Here is an 18767-nt window from a genome sequence, read left to right on the forward strand (position 1 = left end):
CCCAGGCGCCCAAGGTTGAACTGTTTTAAGACAGACTTGCTTAGTTGTCTTCACTTGAAGAAGAAACAATTAATTCTCTGAAGTTTATTTTAAGGAAAACATGTATAATTTTTGAGGAGTACATATTGCCTTATGGATAATAAGGAGAGAAAGAAGAAAGGCCATTTGTTGGTGAAATGTCTTTTCAGAAGATAAAAATTTTCTTCAATGTCTGGAATTGACTGAGTGCCCATCTGAGAGGTGGACAGGGGCCAGCCCTCTGAGTAAGGAAAACAGGGCATCCCCTTTCTCCACTGGGCTTTGGGTTGAGCTGTGGAGGGAAATTTTGGAGGCTGAGATCTGGCATGTCATTTTATAGTTTTTACAAAGCAAGTGTTCACCAAGGATGAACCATGTGGACACTTCCTGCAGTGTAAAAGAGAAAGTTACTCAGACAAGAAAAAAGAAAAAAGAAGAGGAGGAGGAAGGGAAGGAAGAGGGGGAAAAAATGTATGGAAAAATTTCCAGGCACATTTTGGGCATCACAATTTTGCCTGTACAGCCTGGATTTGTGTTCTGCTGCTTTCATCAACCCAGAAGGGGAGCAGGGCACCAGAGAAACTTGCTTAGGCAAAGCACTTGGCAGCCACCAGAGTTGGCAGCTACAGGGCAGGCGGTGAGTGCAGCCCCAGGCTGTGGAGTGCAGGGCAAACGCCCTGGGACCACATGACCGCGCTATGGGTGGTCCGCAGGGCCTGCGTGTGCCCAGAGATTTGGAACAAATTGTAACATTACTCTAAATAAAGCAGAATGAGGGCAGCAGACCTGCTGGGAGGGAAACAGTGATAAAACTCATTCTGAAGCCAAACTGACCTTCCTGCTGCTGGTTCTCCTGTAACCTCCTGACCTGGGATGGTGACTGCAGGGGGCAGCTCTACCAGAACCTCTGGCTTTTGTCCGATGGCAGCCCCAGTGCTTTGGGCTGGAATGACTAACTGGGATGCTGCATAAGCAGAGCCTTTTCTATAGTAAGCTCACAGACACTGTCCTTTGGCTTTGGTTTTCATTTACCAATTTGCAAAGAGAGTATGAGAAATTTAGAGTTCAGAGATTCACAATCCACACTCAAACGTGGCTAGCCCCTTTGCCAACTTACTCATTTTTTCACTCACTAGAATAGTTCTCAGGAACACTTTTTAAAACATTTTAATTTTTTTTCAAGATTTTTAAATTTATTTATTTGACAGAGAGATTGACAGCGGGAGAGGGAGAGGGAGAAGCAGGCTTCCCGCGGAGCTGGGAGCCCAATGTGGGGCTCGATCCCAGGACCCTGAGATCATGACCTGAGCCGAAGGCAGACACTTAACGACTGAGCCACTCAGGTGCCCCAAAACGTTTTTATTTTTTATTGAAGTGTAGTTGACATACAATATTACATTGGTTTCAGGTGTACAACATAGTCATTTGACAATTATGTACATTATGAAATGCTCACCACAGTGAGTGTAGTTGCTAATTTTGCTATGCAAGATTTATACTGACCATACTTTATAAAGGTCAATGCTTTCATGAAGTCTGTTGCTCTTTCAGTTCAACCTTTTTATTGAGCGTCCACTGTGTGTTAGGCTTTGGGCTGGGTGATGGGTCAATTGTGAATAAAACTTATGGTTCCTTCATGTGATAAACATTTACCAAGTACCTACCATGTTCTGGGCACTGTTTTAGGTGCTAGGGATAGAGCAGTGAGCAGAACAAACTTCTGCCCTCAGGCAGCTTATATTCTAGTAGGAAAGACAGAGAACGGGCCAGTCAACAGAGAATGATGCAATACCAGGTGGTGAGAAGTGCTCTGAAGAAAAATAAAGCCGAAAAGAGGACAGAAAACCGTGGGGGTGGAGGGTGGGCTTCTACTCTGTATAGAGAAGTCGGGGAAAGCTTTCCTGAAGAGGCAGCACTGGAACAGAGACCCAAAAGAAGTGAGGGGTGGAACCAGGAAAAGAGCATCTTACATAGGTACAAGAGCAATCTTGTGTTGTTGGAAGGACTGTGTTGAGGAAGAGCCAAAGCCCAGTGTGGCTCAAGTGTGTAGTCAACGGAAGGTCTGGCAGGAGGTGGCCAGGGAGGTGGGCAGGGGCCAGCCTATGAAGGGTCTGGTAAAAGGAATCCGGATTTTATTCAAAGTGTGAAGAGGAGCCACTTGACGGCTGGGAGCCATGGCAGACGTGAAGTCCTTCCTTGAGAATATCATCTGGGTACTGTGTGGAGGACACACTACCGGAGGCAAGATGGTAGCAGAGACATTGTTTTCAGAAGTGACTGCAGCAATCCATGGTTTCAGGGAGGCAGCAGTGCAGGTGGTGAAAAGTACTCCTATGCAGGAAGAACCAAGAGGATCTACTGATAGACTGGATGTGGAGTGTGAGAGAAAAAGGTGGCTGGCAGTGCCATCTATGCAATGAGAAACACCAGGGAACTTCTGGGTATTTGGGCGGGGAGGGGAAGTCAACAGTTCAATCTTGGGCATATTGAATTTGGATGCCCATTAGACATGCATGGCAGTAGCTGGGTACATGAGTTGGGATGCAGGGGAAATGTCAAGGCCAGAGATGGAAATTGCAAGTCAATGGCGCAGAGATAGTGTTTAAAGTCATGAAACTAAGTAGAGAGAGAAGAGAAGCAGTGGGAAGACTGAGCCCGGGCACTGCAGTGATGAGAGGCTGGCAAAAGGACTGGGAGTCAGTGATGGAGACTGGGAAGGAGCTGCTGAAAGGTGGGGGAGAGCCAGGACCGGAGGGGGTGAAGACAGAGAAACTTTCTGAGGAGGAAATGACTGATGGTGCTGATGCTGCTGGCAGATCGAGTAAGAGATATGCTTAGAACCGACCGCTGGGTTTCACAATGTGGAAGCAACTGGGCATTCTAGTTGGGGAGTGAAATATTAAACTAATACCAGGCCAGCAGCTACATCCTTACAACTCTGGTAAGTGCCATGATGGAAAAGCATAAGGAGCTGAGACCATATGATAGGAGAGCAGAACCCAGCCTAGCAGGTCAGGGAAGGCCTCTCTGAGGAAGTGACAGACTGGGCCTGAATGACGGGTGAAGGAGTGCTGGGGAGGGGCAGAACACATTCCAGCAGAAGGAACAGTCCTGCACAGCCCTAGAATGGGGTGTGACTTGGTGTCATAAAGACATGGAAAGAAATCCAGTGTGGCTGGAGCTCAGTAGATGAGACGGAGGGTGGCACGACATGAGGCTGGACAGTTGGGCCAGGTCCACCTCACAGGCCCTGCGGAACTGTGAACTTAAGAGCATCAGGAAGCTCCTGAAGGGTTCTGAGTCTGCGAGTGATGTGATCACATTTATGTTTATAAAAGCCCACCCTGGCTGCGGCGGGGGATGGATCCGCAGGGGAAAAAGGGACTGTCTCCAGAAGAACTCTTCTCAGTTCTCTCTGCTTTTACTCAGATGTCTGCCATCTTTCTCCTGGGCCATCTCGATTGCATTCCAGCTAGACTACTTATTTTGAATCTGTCTTTCTGCCTGTCCTTCCATCCATTCATTCATGCATGAAACCACCCTTCCTCTCCTTCCTATCCATTCACTAATCACACACAGAGTACCTTCACCAGGCCATCAGCACAATCTTTCTAAAACTAGGTCACACAAAGCTCAAAACTTTCAATGACTAAGACTGAAGTATAAACTCCATTCAGACCCATTCAGGCCCACGCCTAATCAATCTCCCTTTCCTGCTGTGCCCTGGCCTCTGCCTCACCCTCCGTGTAAGAGTAGAAGGAGCACCCGGTCTCCTACCGGCCTAGCTCTCTCACTGGCCGGATGAGTGTTTTGGGCAACACTTCCTGACCCAATGTATTCTGTTCTCCCATGATGTGCCGTGTGTAGCCCACATTTCCGCCTCTATTCGGGTTACTTCCTTTGCTGGAACACCTGTCAAAACCCATTTATCCTTCCTAACCCCCCGCGAAGGCTTTCTTCTTGGTTTCTACAGCCCTCTGCAGCTCTTCTTGTACCTCCCCTAGTGTGTTTGCTTTTGAATGGTGCCTGGGGCTCACACCTTAACCACATCTTGGAATCTGGGCCCCCTGAGAGCAAGCTCTCATCTTCACAATTCCCAGACACTGCCTGCCACAAAATGGGTTCTCAACGAATACTTATTGAATTGTTTCCAGCAACCCAGCGTCCCAAGAACAGTGCTTCCCGAACTTCAACATGCACAGAAAGCACCTGGGAATTCTTGCTAAAATACAGATTGATTCAGTAGGGCTGGGGTGTGGACTGGTTTCCTGGGTGCTGCTGCTACTGGTCTATGGACCATCCTTTGAGGAGCAAGACACTAAGAAGCAAGCAGATGCTCCACAGCTTACTCTGGAGCCTGTGCTATTCCCTGTGGTGGGGCCGGACCTTCCAGAGGCACCTCTTGGTTTGGGGCTCATTACCTCAGAGGTTTCAAGGGACTGGATCTCCCTTGGTAACTCCACAGCATGCTTGTTGAAGTAGTCCATGGTGATGGCATTGTTCCAGTAGCTCAGGTTGTTCTCTGGGTTGGCCGTCTTTTTCTTCCTCCTCAGACAGCACACTGTCAGCAAGACAGCTGTAGAGAGAGTCCAGGTCAGAGATGGGGAGGGAGACAAGCAAGGAGCCAGCATTGCTGAGTGACGGATGCAAGTCTCCAGGTGGGTCTGTGATGGTCATATATTCAGCCACTTACCGCATTCGTTAATTTGTTTGTTGGTTCAACAATTATCTACATGCATCGAATGCCAACTTTGGGCCAGGTTCCAGGAGAGAGAGAGAGTGAAAAAGAGACAAGGCTGCCCTGTGTCATAAACATCCCTCCTAGTTTGTGTATGGAGGGGCACAGAGGGGGTCACATGATCTATAATAAACAAAATGAATATAAGGTAAATTCAGATAGCAATAATTGTTCAAAGAAAATAAAATAGGGGGAAGTGAGAGAGACAGTGGAGAGAAGTTGGGGAGAGAATGCTTTAGGGTGATCATGAAAGGCTTTCCTGAGGTGACCTTAATGTGTGACCCCGTCTGTCCAATCTCTGAGACTTTCTCTGAGGGCTCCAGGGAGGGAATGAGTATATTTGGATGTTGCTAATCAACCAGGTGTGTGAACAGAGGGGCTTCGGTTTGCCAAGAGGGAAGGCTTCTGAGATTGGGGAGGTAAGGTGGCCTGTCCAGGCTCACATAGTGCAATGGGTGATGCTTTGACAAGGATGACAGTTGCCTTCTCGGGGAGAAGCCAGTAAATGAAGATTGGGCATCTCTCTGCCAGGCTTACCATCACCACAGCCTGTGAGGTGGCTGAAACTCCAGGCCAGGGGTGGGCAGGGCTGCACTCAACATCTTAGAGGTGCCGACCATCTGAGCTGGGGAGAGGGGACCCCAGATCCAGCAGTCCAGAGGCCAGCACCGTGATGGCAATGACCACCAGGGGGCAGCAGAGTGCCAGCACTGCCCACAGCAGCCTGAGGATTTGGCCAGCATTGGGGGGCGGGAGGGGGGGGGGGGGGGGTGGGGTTGAACCTGCCAGGGTGTGGGGTATCTGCAAAAGCTGGCACCCATACAGGCTGAGACATCAGGGCCCACTCCTTCAGTCCCTGTGGGATGACACCAGGAATTCTGTAGCTCTCTTCTCAGCTGCTGGCCTTGCTGGCACCTCAACCTGAGAAGGCTTCCAGGCAAAGGCAAGAGACTGGGCAAGTTTCTACTGATCCAATCTGCTTTGATCAGAAAGACTTCTAATTTGCTCATTACTTTTTAGATACCTTTAAAAAAGTTTTAAAGATATAAAGGACATTTCTGAATGTTTGAGCTGAAAGAAATTTTAGACTGGCTGGTATAGACTTTCAAATTTTGAAAAATTTCCAAACTCAAGTTCTCCTTTTTTCTTCACTCCCTTCCTTCCAAAGAAGGAGGTGATTGAAGGATGAATGGGGATGAGGAGGGGGGAGATGCAGAACTCAGCCTGAAAATCTGCTGATTTAGGGCATCTCCTTATTTTACAGATGAGAAGACTGGTCCAAAGCATGCAGCTGACTTGCCACAGGTCACAGGTCTGTGAATGGCTGGGCTGGGGCAAGATTCCCCCCTTTCTGGCATCTTTATTCTTCATTGTCACCACCCTTCTATCCTGCTCCTGGAACTGGGGAGATGAAATGGCCTGGGGGAATTCAAACTGGTGAAACAGAGGCCATAATGCTGCTAGCCTGCATTGGCACAGGTTGCAGAGTCTAGGTCCTCTGACCCCCAGTCCAGTGCTCCCCCAAGCCCACAATGCCCCTGGCTCCAGAGCCTGGGCCTCTTTGGGACATGGGACCAGGACCTTGCCTCGTGGGAAGGGCTAGCCCTGTTACAGGATGGTCTGGGGGTTGGAACAGGGGACTCTGTTCCTAGCTTTCTCCCCTCAAATGTTGTTAGTGCTCTAGGCCTGACTGTTTCTCTCTGGGAATTCCCAGTACTTCTCAAGTGCCCTTTCATTTACAATAGAAGCTGGCCTGGCCATAGAAAGAGCTTGGGCGTGGAGCCCAAAAGGCCTGGGTTCAAGTCTGACTCTGCTGCGTGTTACATTAGGTAAGTCACTTCATCACACTTGACTACTATGGACTCACAGGGCTGTCATGAGAGCTAGAGATCATGAATGCAAAATGCTGAGCACACTGCCTGATGCACAGTCAGTGCTTATTTAATGAGAGTTTTCTTCTTGTTCTTCCAGTACCCTCCGTAAGAGCAAGAAAAACTGGGCTACATGACTGACTACTGAGTGGCTCAAGGCCAAGGGACCACCTGTGATTTAGAACTTTCATTATTTTGGTGACCTGACCTTTCATCCAAGAAAAAGTACAGTTCAGACTTATGGAATCTCAATATATGCCCAGCGCTGACCTAGGCACTTTCGGTCTGATTTAACCCACAAAGTAGCTGTCTGAGAAATGTACTATTACTCTTCTTCTTTGCAAAAGAGGCAAATGAAGCTCATGGAAGTTAACAAAATTGATCTTGATCACTCAGGTAATTAATTAAACTTGACCTGGGTCTCTGTGACCTTCAGGGTGATGCTTGTTGTCTTATATTGCCCTGAACACTGCAGGGAACACATCTGAGGCATGGGGAAGCACTTTGTAAATGACACAACTCTGTGCAAACACAAGCCCATGTTGTCAACTGCCTTTTTTTTTTTTTTAAGAGAGAGGGAGGGAGAGAGAGAGTGAGTGGGGAGGGGGAGAGGGAGGAGAGAGAGAATCCCAAGTGGGCAGCATGCTCAGTGCAGAGCCCAATGCAGGGCTCGAGCTCATGACCCCAAGATCACGACCTGAGCTGAAATCAAGGGTCAGATGCTTAACCGACTGAGCCACCCCAGGCGCCCCTGGCATCTGCCTCTTGGAAGGCCCTGGGCTAACACAGTGGATATTAGTCCTGTTTTTATAGGTGAGAAGACATTGGACCAATGGTTAAGTAAAAGGCGAAAGATTTATACAATCTGAAGAGAAACCAGAGTATAGGACCAATGATTAAGTAATGTGCCCAAGCCCCACAGGTGGCCAGCAAGAGAGGTGCTGTGACATATTTGATTCCACGAGCCAAGCCTTTCTGTCATACCAGGCCTCTTCTCCAGTGATTTATGCAGGTTTAATGTTAAAAAAAAAAAGTTAGAAGACAGGTAGTTGTAACATATTTCAGTTTGGCTCCTTAATTTTGAAAATGAGAAAACTGAAATCCTGGAAGGGAGGATTGGTCCAGTGGTGCCAGCGTGAGGGACCAGCCCAGCCTCTGGACAATCACTTCCCTACTTTGGGGGTTGGGAAAGGAGGCTCAGGGAGGCCTCAGGATATGGAAGGAGCCCAGGCTGGACATGAGGCTATAGGCCTGGGGAAACCAGGTTTGGGGGCTATCTGGCTCCCCATCTTGGTGGTTGGGACTAGAAGGCTCCCAGCAGGGGGTGCTGGTTGGGAAGCACAGAAAAGAGTTGTAAGAGCATGGTACCCTGGTCCAGCTGAGGTGACAGCCCCTGGACAATGCTGCCTGGCTCTGAGCCCACTCCCCATCCCCCTTGCTTCAGTTAGTTCATAAGCCCCAAGGAGACATACTCCCCTCCACACTCCTGGTCACATTTCCTTCTCATTCCAATTTATTCTACTCTTTTCATGGAAAGAGTAACTCTGACCCATGTTTTCTTATGTAATAACTACAAAGTCATTTTGGGCCTGTAAGAGATATATATATGTATCTAATGGCATTAACCGCAGGTCTGGAAGGAAGCCAGAATGCTCTGGGGCGCAGTGCGCACGGACCCTCACATATCTGGGGGCAGAAAGAGGTGCTACTCTGCTTCACCAGGCTCAACTTAGATTGGTGTTGAAAAACATCTGCAGCTGGCCTGGTTACTGTTCTCACCACCCATAAAGCCTTTCATCTTTTTCAGGGAGGCAGGGTGAAGACATTCTTGAGAATGGATGTGGTATGTGCAGGAGAAGCCAGGGAGCTTGGCAGAGCCACAAAACTGACCTCCTGATGAAAGCCCAGAGCACTGACAGGTGTGGGCGAGGACCAATTCAGTGCCAAGCTCAGAGGGTTCTAACAGGAGGTGGTGGGCTCTTTGCATCCTGATGGTGGCAGCAGAGACCAGCTCAAGAGCCACGTGGTTCCTCTGCCCCAGCCAAATGTGGCCCGGATCCAATCAGTTTCGGTTTTCAGCACATCTGAACCCCTGTGTGGCTGTCTCTGGCATGGCTCAGGAGACAAAGCATTTCTCAGTCCTCGCACATATATCCTTCCGGTGATTGGGTGGGGCTCAAGATATGGTAGGGCTGGTGGGACTGAGGACAGCCCTTCTTGGGCAGGCCTGAGATTTGTTATGATCTCCCCTTGCTTCCAACAGAAGCAGGGGATTCAACCATCTGCCTAGCAAGCCTGGCCACCTGAAGTCTGGTTTCTGGTAGAGGGAGGAAAGCAGGGACAAGGTCGGGGCTGGTCTGAAAAGCCAGATGTGAGGAAATCTGTGCATGCACTTTGCTACTAACCCAGACTGCCTGAAATATATGGCAAACTGGCAAAGAAGACCTTTCTTGCAGGGCAGTAGGGTGAGTTTTAGGATAAATGCAGCCGCTGGAAGAGGTCTGCTTGTCTGATGACTGGAGTGGGATTAGGCTATGAAAGCAGCCTGGATATTTACACATCTGTGCTTTGAAAGAGCACGGTATTCTGAAGCTGGACAAGTATTCTTTTTGTTTTGTTTTGTTTTTGATGTCCCTTGCATCAGGACCTTCACAGAGCCCCCACAGGATGGCCCCCCGGGGGTTGGGGCCATGACGCAGGGTAGGGAGCTCTATGTGGGGGCAGCTAGGGCTAAGGCAGGGATCTTGGCGAGTGAGGGCTTAGGGGAGTCTCCCATGTGGACAGTGGGAATGCAAGACAGATGCTGAAGGATGTAGAGTCTGTGGTTCCAAGGTGCTGCAAGAGTCCACTTTGAACAAAGGGTTCATAGGTTCCTTTACAAAGTAGTATGTTCTATCCCAGTACCTGAAGGCTCCTTTCAGAGTGCCGGGAGCATTCTCTAGGTGCAGTTCCAGGCTGTGTCCTCGTTTCTGTCTTGGCTGACATTATTATGCATGGTTTAGGCAGCCCATAGGTTTTCTGGCTTTGCAGTAAGATCTAATTTCAAACTCACACATGGCAAAAAGGGCTGTAGAAGTCTTTTTAGAACTGTAAAACACAGGTGGGTGTGGCCTGTGGGGCGGAGGCTAGATCTACTCTGTGCTGTCCAGCTCAGGCAAAGAGAAAGGCCCAGGTGGGGAGAGGGCTCTGGGAGCTGGGGGAGGCAACCACATCTTATATCTTGATTCCCTAGTGCTTGGCACGCACTTGGGAAATATTGTGTTGAATCAGACAGATTCTACCACTGGATCTGAGCTGACTTATGTGATTGGGACCCTGGGCAAGTCAATTCACCTGGTGACTTAGTCCCTACCTATAAGGGATGTTCCTTGCATAGTATGTTTATGTTTTTTATTCCTCTGGCTAGTCTGTTTTGAGGATGGATCGATTAAAAATAATGGGAACTAAAGCTTCGAGAGACATGTAAAGAATGGAAAATTAGAAAGCTGTCTCTAATGTGGTTACTTCTCAAATATGACCACTATTTAGCTCACAGAGCTACATTTTCTCATTATCATTCTTCTGTTTTAGAAGTGGACAATCACAGTTTTAAGCATTCATGTGGGCTTCCATGAGAGACAATAAATGAAAAAAGCACTTAATGAATGAATAAAATATGCAACCTGCAAACATGTTCACTTTTCCTGAATTGGGTCCTTGAGCAGAAGTAGGCTGCCTACTTTTGACATGGAAAGTTTGCTTTGCTTATCAACTAGAAAGAAACAAAAAGCTGGCAGAGGTGGCTTTTGCCAGAGTCTAGATTTAAAAAGATCTTGTTGGTCATGGATCACTACATCAAAAACTAATGATATATTGTATGGTGGCTAACATAACATAATAAAATTAAATTAAATTAAAAAAAAAAAGATCTTGTTGGTACAACACCAAGCAGAAATTATGCTGTTAGTGAAATAAGTCAATCAGTGAAAGACATGTATCATATGACCTCGCTGATATGAGGAATTCTTAATCTCAGGAAACAAACTGAGGGTTGCTGGAGTGGTGGGGGGTGGGAGGGATGGGGTGGCTGGGTGATAGACATTGGGGAGGGTATGTGCTATGGTGAGCGCTGTGAATTGTGCAAGACTGTTGAATCACAGATCTGTACCTCTGAAACAAATAATGCAATATATGTTAAGAAAAGAAAAAAGAAGAAGAAGATAGCAGGAGGGGAAGAATGAAGGGGAGTAAGTTGGAGGGGGAGACGAACCATGAGAGATGATGGACTCTGAAAAACAAACTGAGGGTTCTAGAGGGGAGGGGGGCGGGGGGATGGGTTAGCCTGGTGATGGGTATTAAAGAGGGCATGTTCTGCGTGGAGCACTGGGTGTTATGCACAAACAATGAATCATGGAACACTGCATCAAAAACTAATGATGTAATGTATGGTGATTAACATAACAATAAAAATTTTTTTAAAAAAGAAATTATGCTCTGTTAAAGGTATATACCTCCTACACTAATGTTCAAATGACCCATGGCATGAGGAAGGGCTGGGAGAGCTGGCTTAACAGCCTCCTCTGTGGAAAGTTTCTGGGGACTCATTCCTCTTGAGATCAGGATGAGCCCATGGTGTGATGTGACAGCTAGTACAACCAACAGAGCTGATACCAGTGTTGGCTTCCTGAGTCTGACTGAAGTATCCAGAACAAAGGAACCACCATCTGCTCTCCTCTGCCATGGCTGCGCATGTGGAATGCTATGCTCCCTTCTGGGAGAGCAGGGATAAACTTGTGGTCATCCAGAGTGGCAGATGATGGGGTAGGGCCCGGGCAAGGCGGCCCTATAAAGAGACTTGAAGGAATAGGGATGAGCAGCTTAGAAAAGGAAAACCTGTCTCTGAGTACCATTTCAAATGTTTCAGGAGTTGGTAGATAGACTGGTTTTTTTTGTGGTTTCAGAGGGCTTAGGACCATAGAGTAGAAATTACAGAGACAAACGTCAGGCTTCCATGAAAGCTGGCTAACAACCTGAGGGAGTCAAAGGAGAATGGGCTGTCCAATGACTGAGGAGCACGGGGGGTTTCTCACCCATGGAAGGGTTCAGAAGGAGGCCAGATGATAACTGTGTAGGGGTGGGGGAAGCTAAAATTAGTGAGGATTTTTGTGAGGTTATTAGAGAAACTCTAAGAATCTAGGATCAAGTACATCGGGAAGACATAAAGGAAGCCCTAAGGTTCTGAGTGATTATAGCAGGTTCTTTATGGAGACATCAGGGAGAAGGATCTCTCAAATTCTCATTAAAGGAGTGACAGGCAGCAGCAAGGAGGTGCTGGTGGCCTGGGGAGAGCCCTTCTCCACCAGTACCAGTGGAAGCAATGATGAGGTCCACACTGCATCCAGCTCACACCATCCATGAACAAATAAAACTGGGGAGGAGAATAGCTAAATTCACACGTAACTCTCTCAAGCTCTCAATTTAGCTATAGGAACTGCTGCTTTTGTTAAGGCTAATAGAAATTCCTGCAAGATCAAAGCCCCCTCTCCTTTTTTGGAGAAAGAGAGAAAGAGCAGAAGGAGAATAGATGAGGGAGGGGAGGAAAGACAGGCAGAAAGATGGATGTGAAGTGGGAGAGGAAGGTGAGGGCTCTGCTACTTGAAGGATGTACGTTTAGAAGTGCCAGTGTTCACCTACAGGGTCTTGGCGCCATGTCACTACAGCTATTAGCAGGCTGCCCTTGAGGCTGAAGGTGGCAGGGTGGTGTCATGACAAGAGCACTGGGCAGGAAGACGGTGACCTTCCATCCCAGGCCTATCTCTCACTTAACTTTGGGCTCCTGGGTGAGCCATGGCACTTGTCCAGCTTGGTGTTTCTGCACAATTCAGAGCTGGACGGGACTACTTGGAAGGTTCTCCCCCACTTCTGGGAGCTCTGTCTTTATGATGAGTGGGCATCTGAGCCATGGCCTGGCAGAGCTGAGGACTAGGGGTAGGGATAACCCATGATTCTTGTCCTGCCACCTGGTTTCCTATAATTCTGGAAAGTTTTGCAGCCTACTTGGTAGGAACTTCCCAGGTCTGGGGCAAAGGAACTCTGGGGACAGACAAGTTGATGCGATAAAGGGAGAGGAGGGAAAAGGGGAGGAGTGAGGAGAGGGTGAGGCACTTACAGCAGGAGGAGATGGGCACACTGATGGCCAGGATCACCCAGGCGATGTCCATCTTGCTCAGGCAGATGGTGGCTCTGTGCTGGGGTTTGTCCCCTTCTGCCACGTGGGATATATTCCCTGCTGTTCCAGGCTTCCAGGTCCCGGCAGGGACTAGGCGGTTGAGGAAGTTTCCTGTGGCTGTGGACACCACTGTGGAGAAAGGACTGGGCACCCTGTTGGTCATGGTGGGGGTGGCTGTAGCCTCCTCCTTGGCTTGGGAAACAGTGCTTTCTGAGCCCCCGGTGGGGTGGGCTGGGGCCTGCGAGGTTGAAGATGTTCCCTGAGGAGTCCCCTTGGAAGGGGCTGAGACACTGGCATTGAAGGCAGCCTGGGTGGGCCCCGCGGTGGCTGGGAAGACCCCAGAGCTGGTAGATGGAGGTCTGTTGATATCAGGGGTGACAGTAATCCAGGAGTCACTGTGGCTGGGGCCATCCTGTGGGTCACCGTGGGGGCGCTGAGAAGGCACTGGGGCAGGTTGTGGACTGGCAGGGGCACCTGAGGCTACAGTGGTGTCCGGCTCCCCTCCTTGGCTGGTGAATGTGGAACCACCCCCCTGATCTGCTCTGCTAAGGCCTGGCTTGTCCTCTGCAGGCACCAGGGGGGTGGTGGGTGGTGCCCACGAGGTCCTGCTGGGTGCCATGGTTGTGGCCACTGTCTGGGGCTGTGGCAAGGAAGAATAACCCCAGAGTGGGTTCCTGGGAGTGAGGGTGGAGGGGTCAGGTTCTATAGACCCTGTAAAGTTGCCTTTGTAGATCTGAAAGATTTTCCCCAGGGGCCGCTTCTGCCCCAGGTGTGTAGAGCTCTGATTTCGTCCCCGCTGGCCTTCCTTCCTCCCAGAGTGGCCACTGGGTGCAGGCAGGACAGAGCGTGATGAATTGTTGGCCCCCTTTCGGGAAGAGCCTGGGGGCCTAGGAGACCTGCGTGTGGTAGCCCGGGTGGGTGCTGTGGTGGGACGGCTGGTGGGTCCCGTTGGCTTTGTCAGCAGGATGGTGGGCGCAGCCTCCCCCTGGGGATGGCCCTCTGAGTGGGAGGATGTGGTTGCCATGGCAGCAGGAAGGGGTCCTGTGGTCAGGGGGCCTTCAGACTGTGGGGTGGTTGCTGTCGCCATGATGGTAGAGATGGTGTTTGTAGGAGGGTGTCCATCTGGATGGGGCGTTGTCATTGCCATGGGAGCTGCAGTCTGTGAGGAGGGTCCATCGGGCTGCGGGGTCAGTGAGACCACAGAAGTGGGGGCAGTTGCCACGGAAGAGTGTCTGGTAGAGCTGAGGGATGCTGTCACCATGGTGCCTGGGGTGGTGCCTGAGGGGAGGACCTGAAGAGATTCTCTGGGAGATGGTTCCTGGGTGGCAAATACCAGTGCTTCGGTCAGTGCCAAGATCAGGAGGAAGCCTTGAGAGGAAGACAGAGAGAAGAGGTGAAATACCTGGGGAGTTGCTCAGAGCCTGGACCTTCCTTACCCATGAACCTATGGCGCTCTGGGAACAAAAGGAACATTGGGAGCATTCCGGAGGTCCACACTGCCCCCCTGACGCCCAAGAGCAGCTTCTCGGAACAGGCTGGGCTGGGTGTGGGAAGGATTATAGCCTCCGAGTGTCTGCTGCCCCCTGTGGCCAGGGAGTGGTCAAGGCCAGGTTGGTCAAAGGCAGGCTGGCGGCTCTGTGTGAGCCAGCTTGAGTCAAATGTGCAAGGCTTACATGGGCAGAGCTGACCAACTCTTCTGCCCTTCCTGAATATTCCATTTATGGACTGGACAGAGGCACAAATGGTCAGACCTCTGTTTATTCAGTCCCATTCACTGGACAAGTAAGGAGGGTCTCTGTCCTCTCCTTGACACTGGAGGGCACAAAAATGAACAGGGCAGTCTCTGGCTCTGAGGGAGCTCACACAAGTGCACAAACAATCCTAAAACAAGGCAGAGACATCTCCGTGCCATAGGATAGTGATTGGCCGAAGGGGACAGGGGTTCAGAGGGTGACCAGATCTGGTGCGCATATAGCACTTAGCAGAGAGCCGGGGAGAGAAGATGCACTCCATGAACGCCAGCTGGTTTTATGGTTGTCATTAATGTTAACTGCTTTCCCTGTGGCACTCATATGGCTGAACTCTCTGTGGAAAATCACTGGTGATGCCCAGCCTTTTGAGTAGGAGGACCTCTTTTGAGCGGTATGCTTTTAGTTCATTGAGAAATGCACAAGGACAAAAACCTGCACATTTAAAAATACTTCTAAATATATATGGATTTATTAATCATAATAGCATGTGCCAAACTTTACAAATAACACATCTCGTATAAATGTGAGACATAGGATCTGTTCAGATTATAAACTGGAAAACTGGGGTGCCTGGGTGGCTCAGTTGGTTAAGCGACTGCCTTCAGCTCAGGTCATGATCCCGGAGTCCCGGGATCGAGTCCCACATCGGGCTCCCTGCTCAGCGGGGAGTCTGCTTCTCCCTCTGACCCTCTTCCCTCTCGTGCTTTCTATCTCTCATTCTCTCTCTCTCTCAAATAAACAAATAAAATCTTTAAAAAAAAAAAATAAACTGGAAAACTGGCCACCCCGGCGCAACACATAGGCTGGGAAGAACTGGTCTCCACTGCTGAGGAGTGGCCTGATCGACTTCTAAGGCCTGATTCTGACCTGTGAACGCCTCCTTTTTCTTATGTACTCCTTCCTGGTTACTTTCATGCCCTTCCTTCAGCTCTGCTAGCCACCCAGACAATGGGAGAGATCTGTCTCTATCTCGTAACTCTCTGGGAGCCTCCCTCCCCCACCAGATTCAAGCAGTGAATGGCCAGAGCAGAGGTCCTGGCAGTGATTTCTACATATCTGGGATGGTCAGCGAAGTTGCTGACAGAGGAAGGCAGGGGCCCTGGTGAGGTTTCGAAACAAAGAAGGGGAGAGCATCTCCTGGCCTGCCTTTGAAACAGGCCCAGGATCACCACTGAAGCCACCTCTGACTTAGGTGTGGGGTGGGGTCTGAGCGTGCACCAGCTCCCCTCGCCTTGCACTTCTAAATTAGTGGGTGGAGGGAGGCCAAGGGACAGGAGATTGAACAGACTGTAGCACACGCAGTCTCTAGGCCCAACAATTTGCCCTAAGCCGCCTATTTTTTCCAAACTTTTTTTGGTGATCTAAACCACATATTAACAGTAAGCTCTGCTTATTCAAGTCAACCCTAGAAACTGTTTTCTGAGCACCTGCTCTGGCCCAGTCTTTCACGCTGGATTTAATCCTCACAACCACTCGACAGGGAAGGAAACTGAGATCTCAGGTAGATTGACGAATGTGTTTCAAGTCCCACCATAGCTGCAGTATATGAAACCGAGCTGTACCTAAAATTCATGCTTCGCCTGATCAACCACCACCAATGATGCAGGAGGAGAAAGAGGACAGGAAGTTGCTGTGCCACGATGCTCTGACTGGTTCAAGGTTATTCCAACCCCTTCTCTTGCAGCCGAACACCACAGAGGCAATCTCTTCTTAGGGCTGGGAGTCTTGATCTCTGATGTTTTGAGGGACATTCTCTTATAAGCCTCTGTTTTGCTCATGAGTCCCTTGGTTCAGTATAAGTGTTAAAAGATTGAATTGTGTGTCCCCCAAATTCATTTGTTGAAGCTCTAACCCCTAGCACCTCAGAATGTCATCGTATTTGGCAATGGGGCCTTTAAAGAGGTTATTAAGTTAAAATGGGGCCATTAGGGTGGTCCCTATCTGACTGGTATCTTTATAAGAAGAGGAGATTAAGACACATAAGAGTGATACCAGAGATGCGTGCACACAGAGGAGAGGCCACGTGAGAACACGGTGAGAAGGTGGCCATCTTCAAGTCAAAGGGAGAGGTCTCATCAGAAACCAGTCCTGTTAGCAACTTGATCTTGGTCTTGTAGCCTCCAGAACTGTGGGAAAATAAATTTCTGTTGTTCAAGCACCCCCAGCCTGTGGTACTGTGATTTTGTTTTCTTTTAAATAATTTTTATTGTTATGTTAATCACATACATTACATCATTAGTTTTTGATGTAGGGTTCCATGATTCATTGTTTGTGCATAACACCCAGTGCTCCACGCAGAATGTGCCCTCTTTAATACCCATCACCAGGCTAACCCATCCCCCCACCCCCCTCCCCTCTAGAACCCTCAGTTTGTTTTTCAGAGTCCATCGTCTCTCATGGTTCGTCTCCCCCTCCGACTTACTCCCCTTCATTCTTCCCCTCCTGCTATCTTCTTCTTTTTTTTTTCTTAACATATATTCCATTATTTGTTTCAGAGGTACAGATCTGTGATTCAACAGTCTTGCACAATTCACAGTGCTCACCATAGCACATACCCTCCCCAATGTCTATCACCCAGCCACCCAATCCCTCCCACCCCACCACTCCAGCAACCCTCAGTTTGTTTCCTGAGATTAAGAATTCCTCATATCAGTGAAGTCATATGATACATGTCTTTCTCTGATTGACTTATTTCACTCAGCATAACACCCTCCAGTTCCATCCACGTTGTTGCAAATGGCAAGATCTCCTTCCTTTTGATGGCTGCATAATATTCCATTGTGTATATATACACCACTTCTTCTTTATCCATTCATCTGTCGATGGACATCTTGGCTCTTTCCACAGTTTGGCTATTGTGGACATTGCTGCTATAAACATTGGGGTGCACGTACCCCTTCGGATCCCTACATTTGTATCTTTGGGGTAAATACCCAGTAGTGCAATGGCTGGATCATATGGTAGCTCTATTTTCAACTGTTTGAGGAACCTCCATACTATTTCCCAGAGTGGCTGCACCAGCTTGCATTCCCACCAACAGTGTAGGAGGGTTCCCCTTTCTCCACATCCCCGCCAGCATCTGTCGTTTCCTGACTTGTTAATTTTAGCCATTCTGATGGGTGTGAGGTGGTATCTCATGGAGGTTTTGATTTGGCTTTCCCTGATGCCGAGTGATGTTGAACACTTTTTCATGGGTCTGTTGGCCATTTGGATGTCTTCTTTGGAAAAATGTCTGTTCATGGCTTCTGCCCATTTCTTGATTGGATTATTTGTTCTTTGGGTGTTGAGTTTGAGAAGTTCTTTATAGATTTTGGATACTAGCCCTTTATCTGATATGTCATTTGCAAATATTTTCTCCCATTCTGTCAGTTGTCTTTTGGTTTTGTGGACTGTTTCTTTTGCTGTGCAAAAGCTTTTTATCTTGATGAAATCCCAATAGTTCATTTTTGCCCTGGCTTCCCTTGCTTTTGGTGATATTTCTAGGAAGAAGTTGCTACGGCTGAGGTCGAAGAGGTTGCTACCTGTGTTCTCCTTTAGGATTTTGATGGACTCCTGTCTCACGTTTAGGTCTTTCAGCCATTTGGAGTCTATTTTTGTGTGTGGTGTAAGGAAATCGTCCAGTTTCATTCTTCTGCATGTGGCTGTCCAATTTTCCCAACACCATTTGTTGAAGAGACTGTCTTTTTTCCATGGGACATTCTTTCCTGCTTTGTCAAAGATGAGTTGACCATAGAGCTGAGGGCAGGTTTCTGGGCTCTCGATTCTGTTCCATTGATTGATGTGTCTGTTTTTGTGCCAGTACCATACTGTCTTGATGATGACAGCTTTGTAATAGAGCTGGAAGTCCGGAATTGGGATGCCGCCAGCTTTGCTTTTCTTTTTCACTATTCCTCTGGCTATTCGGGGTCTCTTCTGGTTCCATACAAATTTTAGGATTATTTGTTCCATTTCTTTGAAAAAAGTGGATGGTATTTTGATGGGGATTGCATTGAATGTGTAGATTGCTCTAGGTAGCACTGACATCTTCACAATGTTGGTTCTCCCAATCCATGAGCATGGAACGTTTTTCCATTTCTTTGTGTCTTCTTCAATTTCTTTCCTGAGTATTTTATAGTTTTCTGAGTACAGATCCTTTGCCTCTTTGGTTAAATGTATTCCTAGGTATCTTATGGTTTTGGGTG

At 48.6% G+C, this 18767-nt stretch overlaps 1 protein-coding gene across 14 annotated transcripts in view; it reads right to left on the bottom strand.

Annotated features, from left to right (window-relative positions):
• TMEM108 (transmembrane protein 108) overlaps positions 1–18767 on the bottom strand; it is a 747136-nt gene that overhangs the window by 1489 nt on the left and 726880 nt on the right. For 13 of the 14 annotated variants that reach the window (XM_073899983.1, XM_073899979.1, XM_073899974.1 and 10 more), the window contains 2 exons: positions 12776–14203; positions 4440–4594 (listed from right to left, as the gene is read on the bottom strand). In XM_073899983.1, coding sequence (XP_073756084.1) covers positions 4440–4594; positions 12776–14203 — 1583 coding nt within the window. The remainder of the gene's footprint in view (positions 1–4439; positions 4595–12775; positions 14204–18767) is intronic. The other variant, XM_073900031.1, reaches the window with a different exon arrangement.

This window comes from Callorhinus ursinus, unplaced genomic scaffold (genome assembly GCF_003265705.2).
Source record: "Callorhinus ursinus isolate GAN/ISIS: 27379988/994484 unplaced genomic scaffold, GSC_fseal_2.0 scaffold1, whole genome shotgun sequence".
Classification (NCBI taxonomy): Eukaryota; Metazoa; Chordata; class Mammalia; order Carnivora; family Otariidae; genus Callorhinus; species Callorhinus ursinus.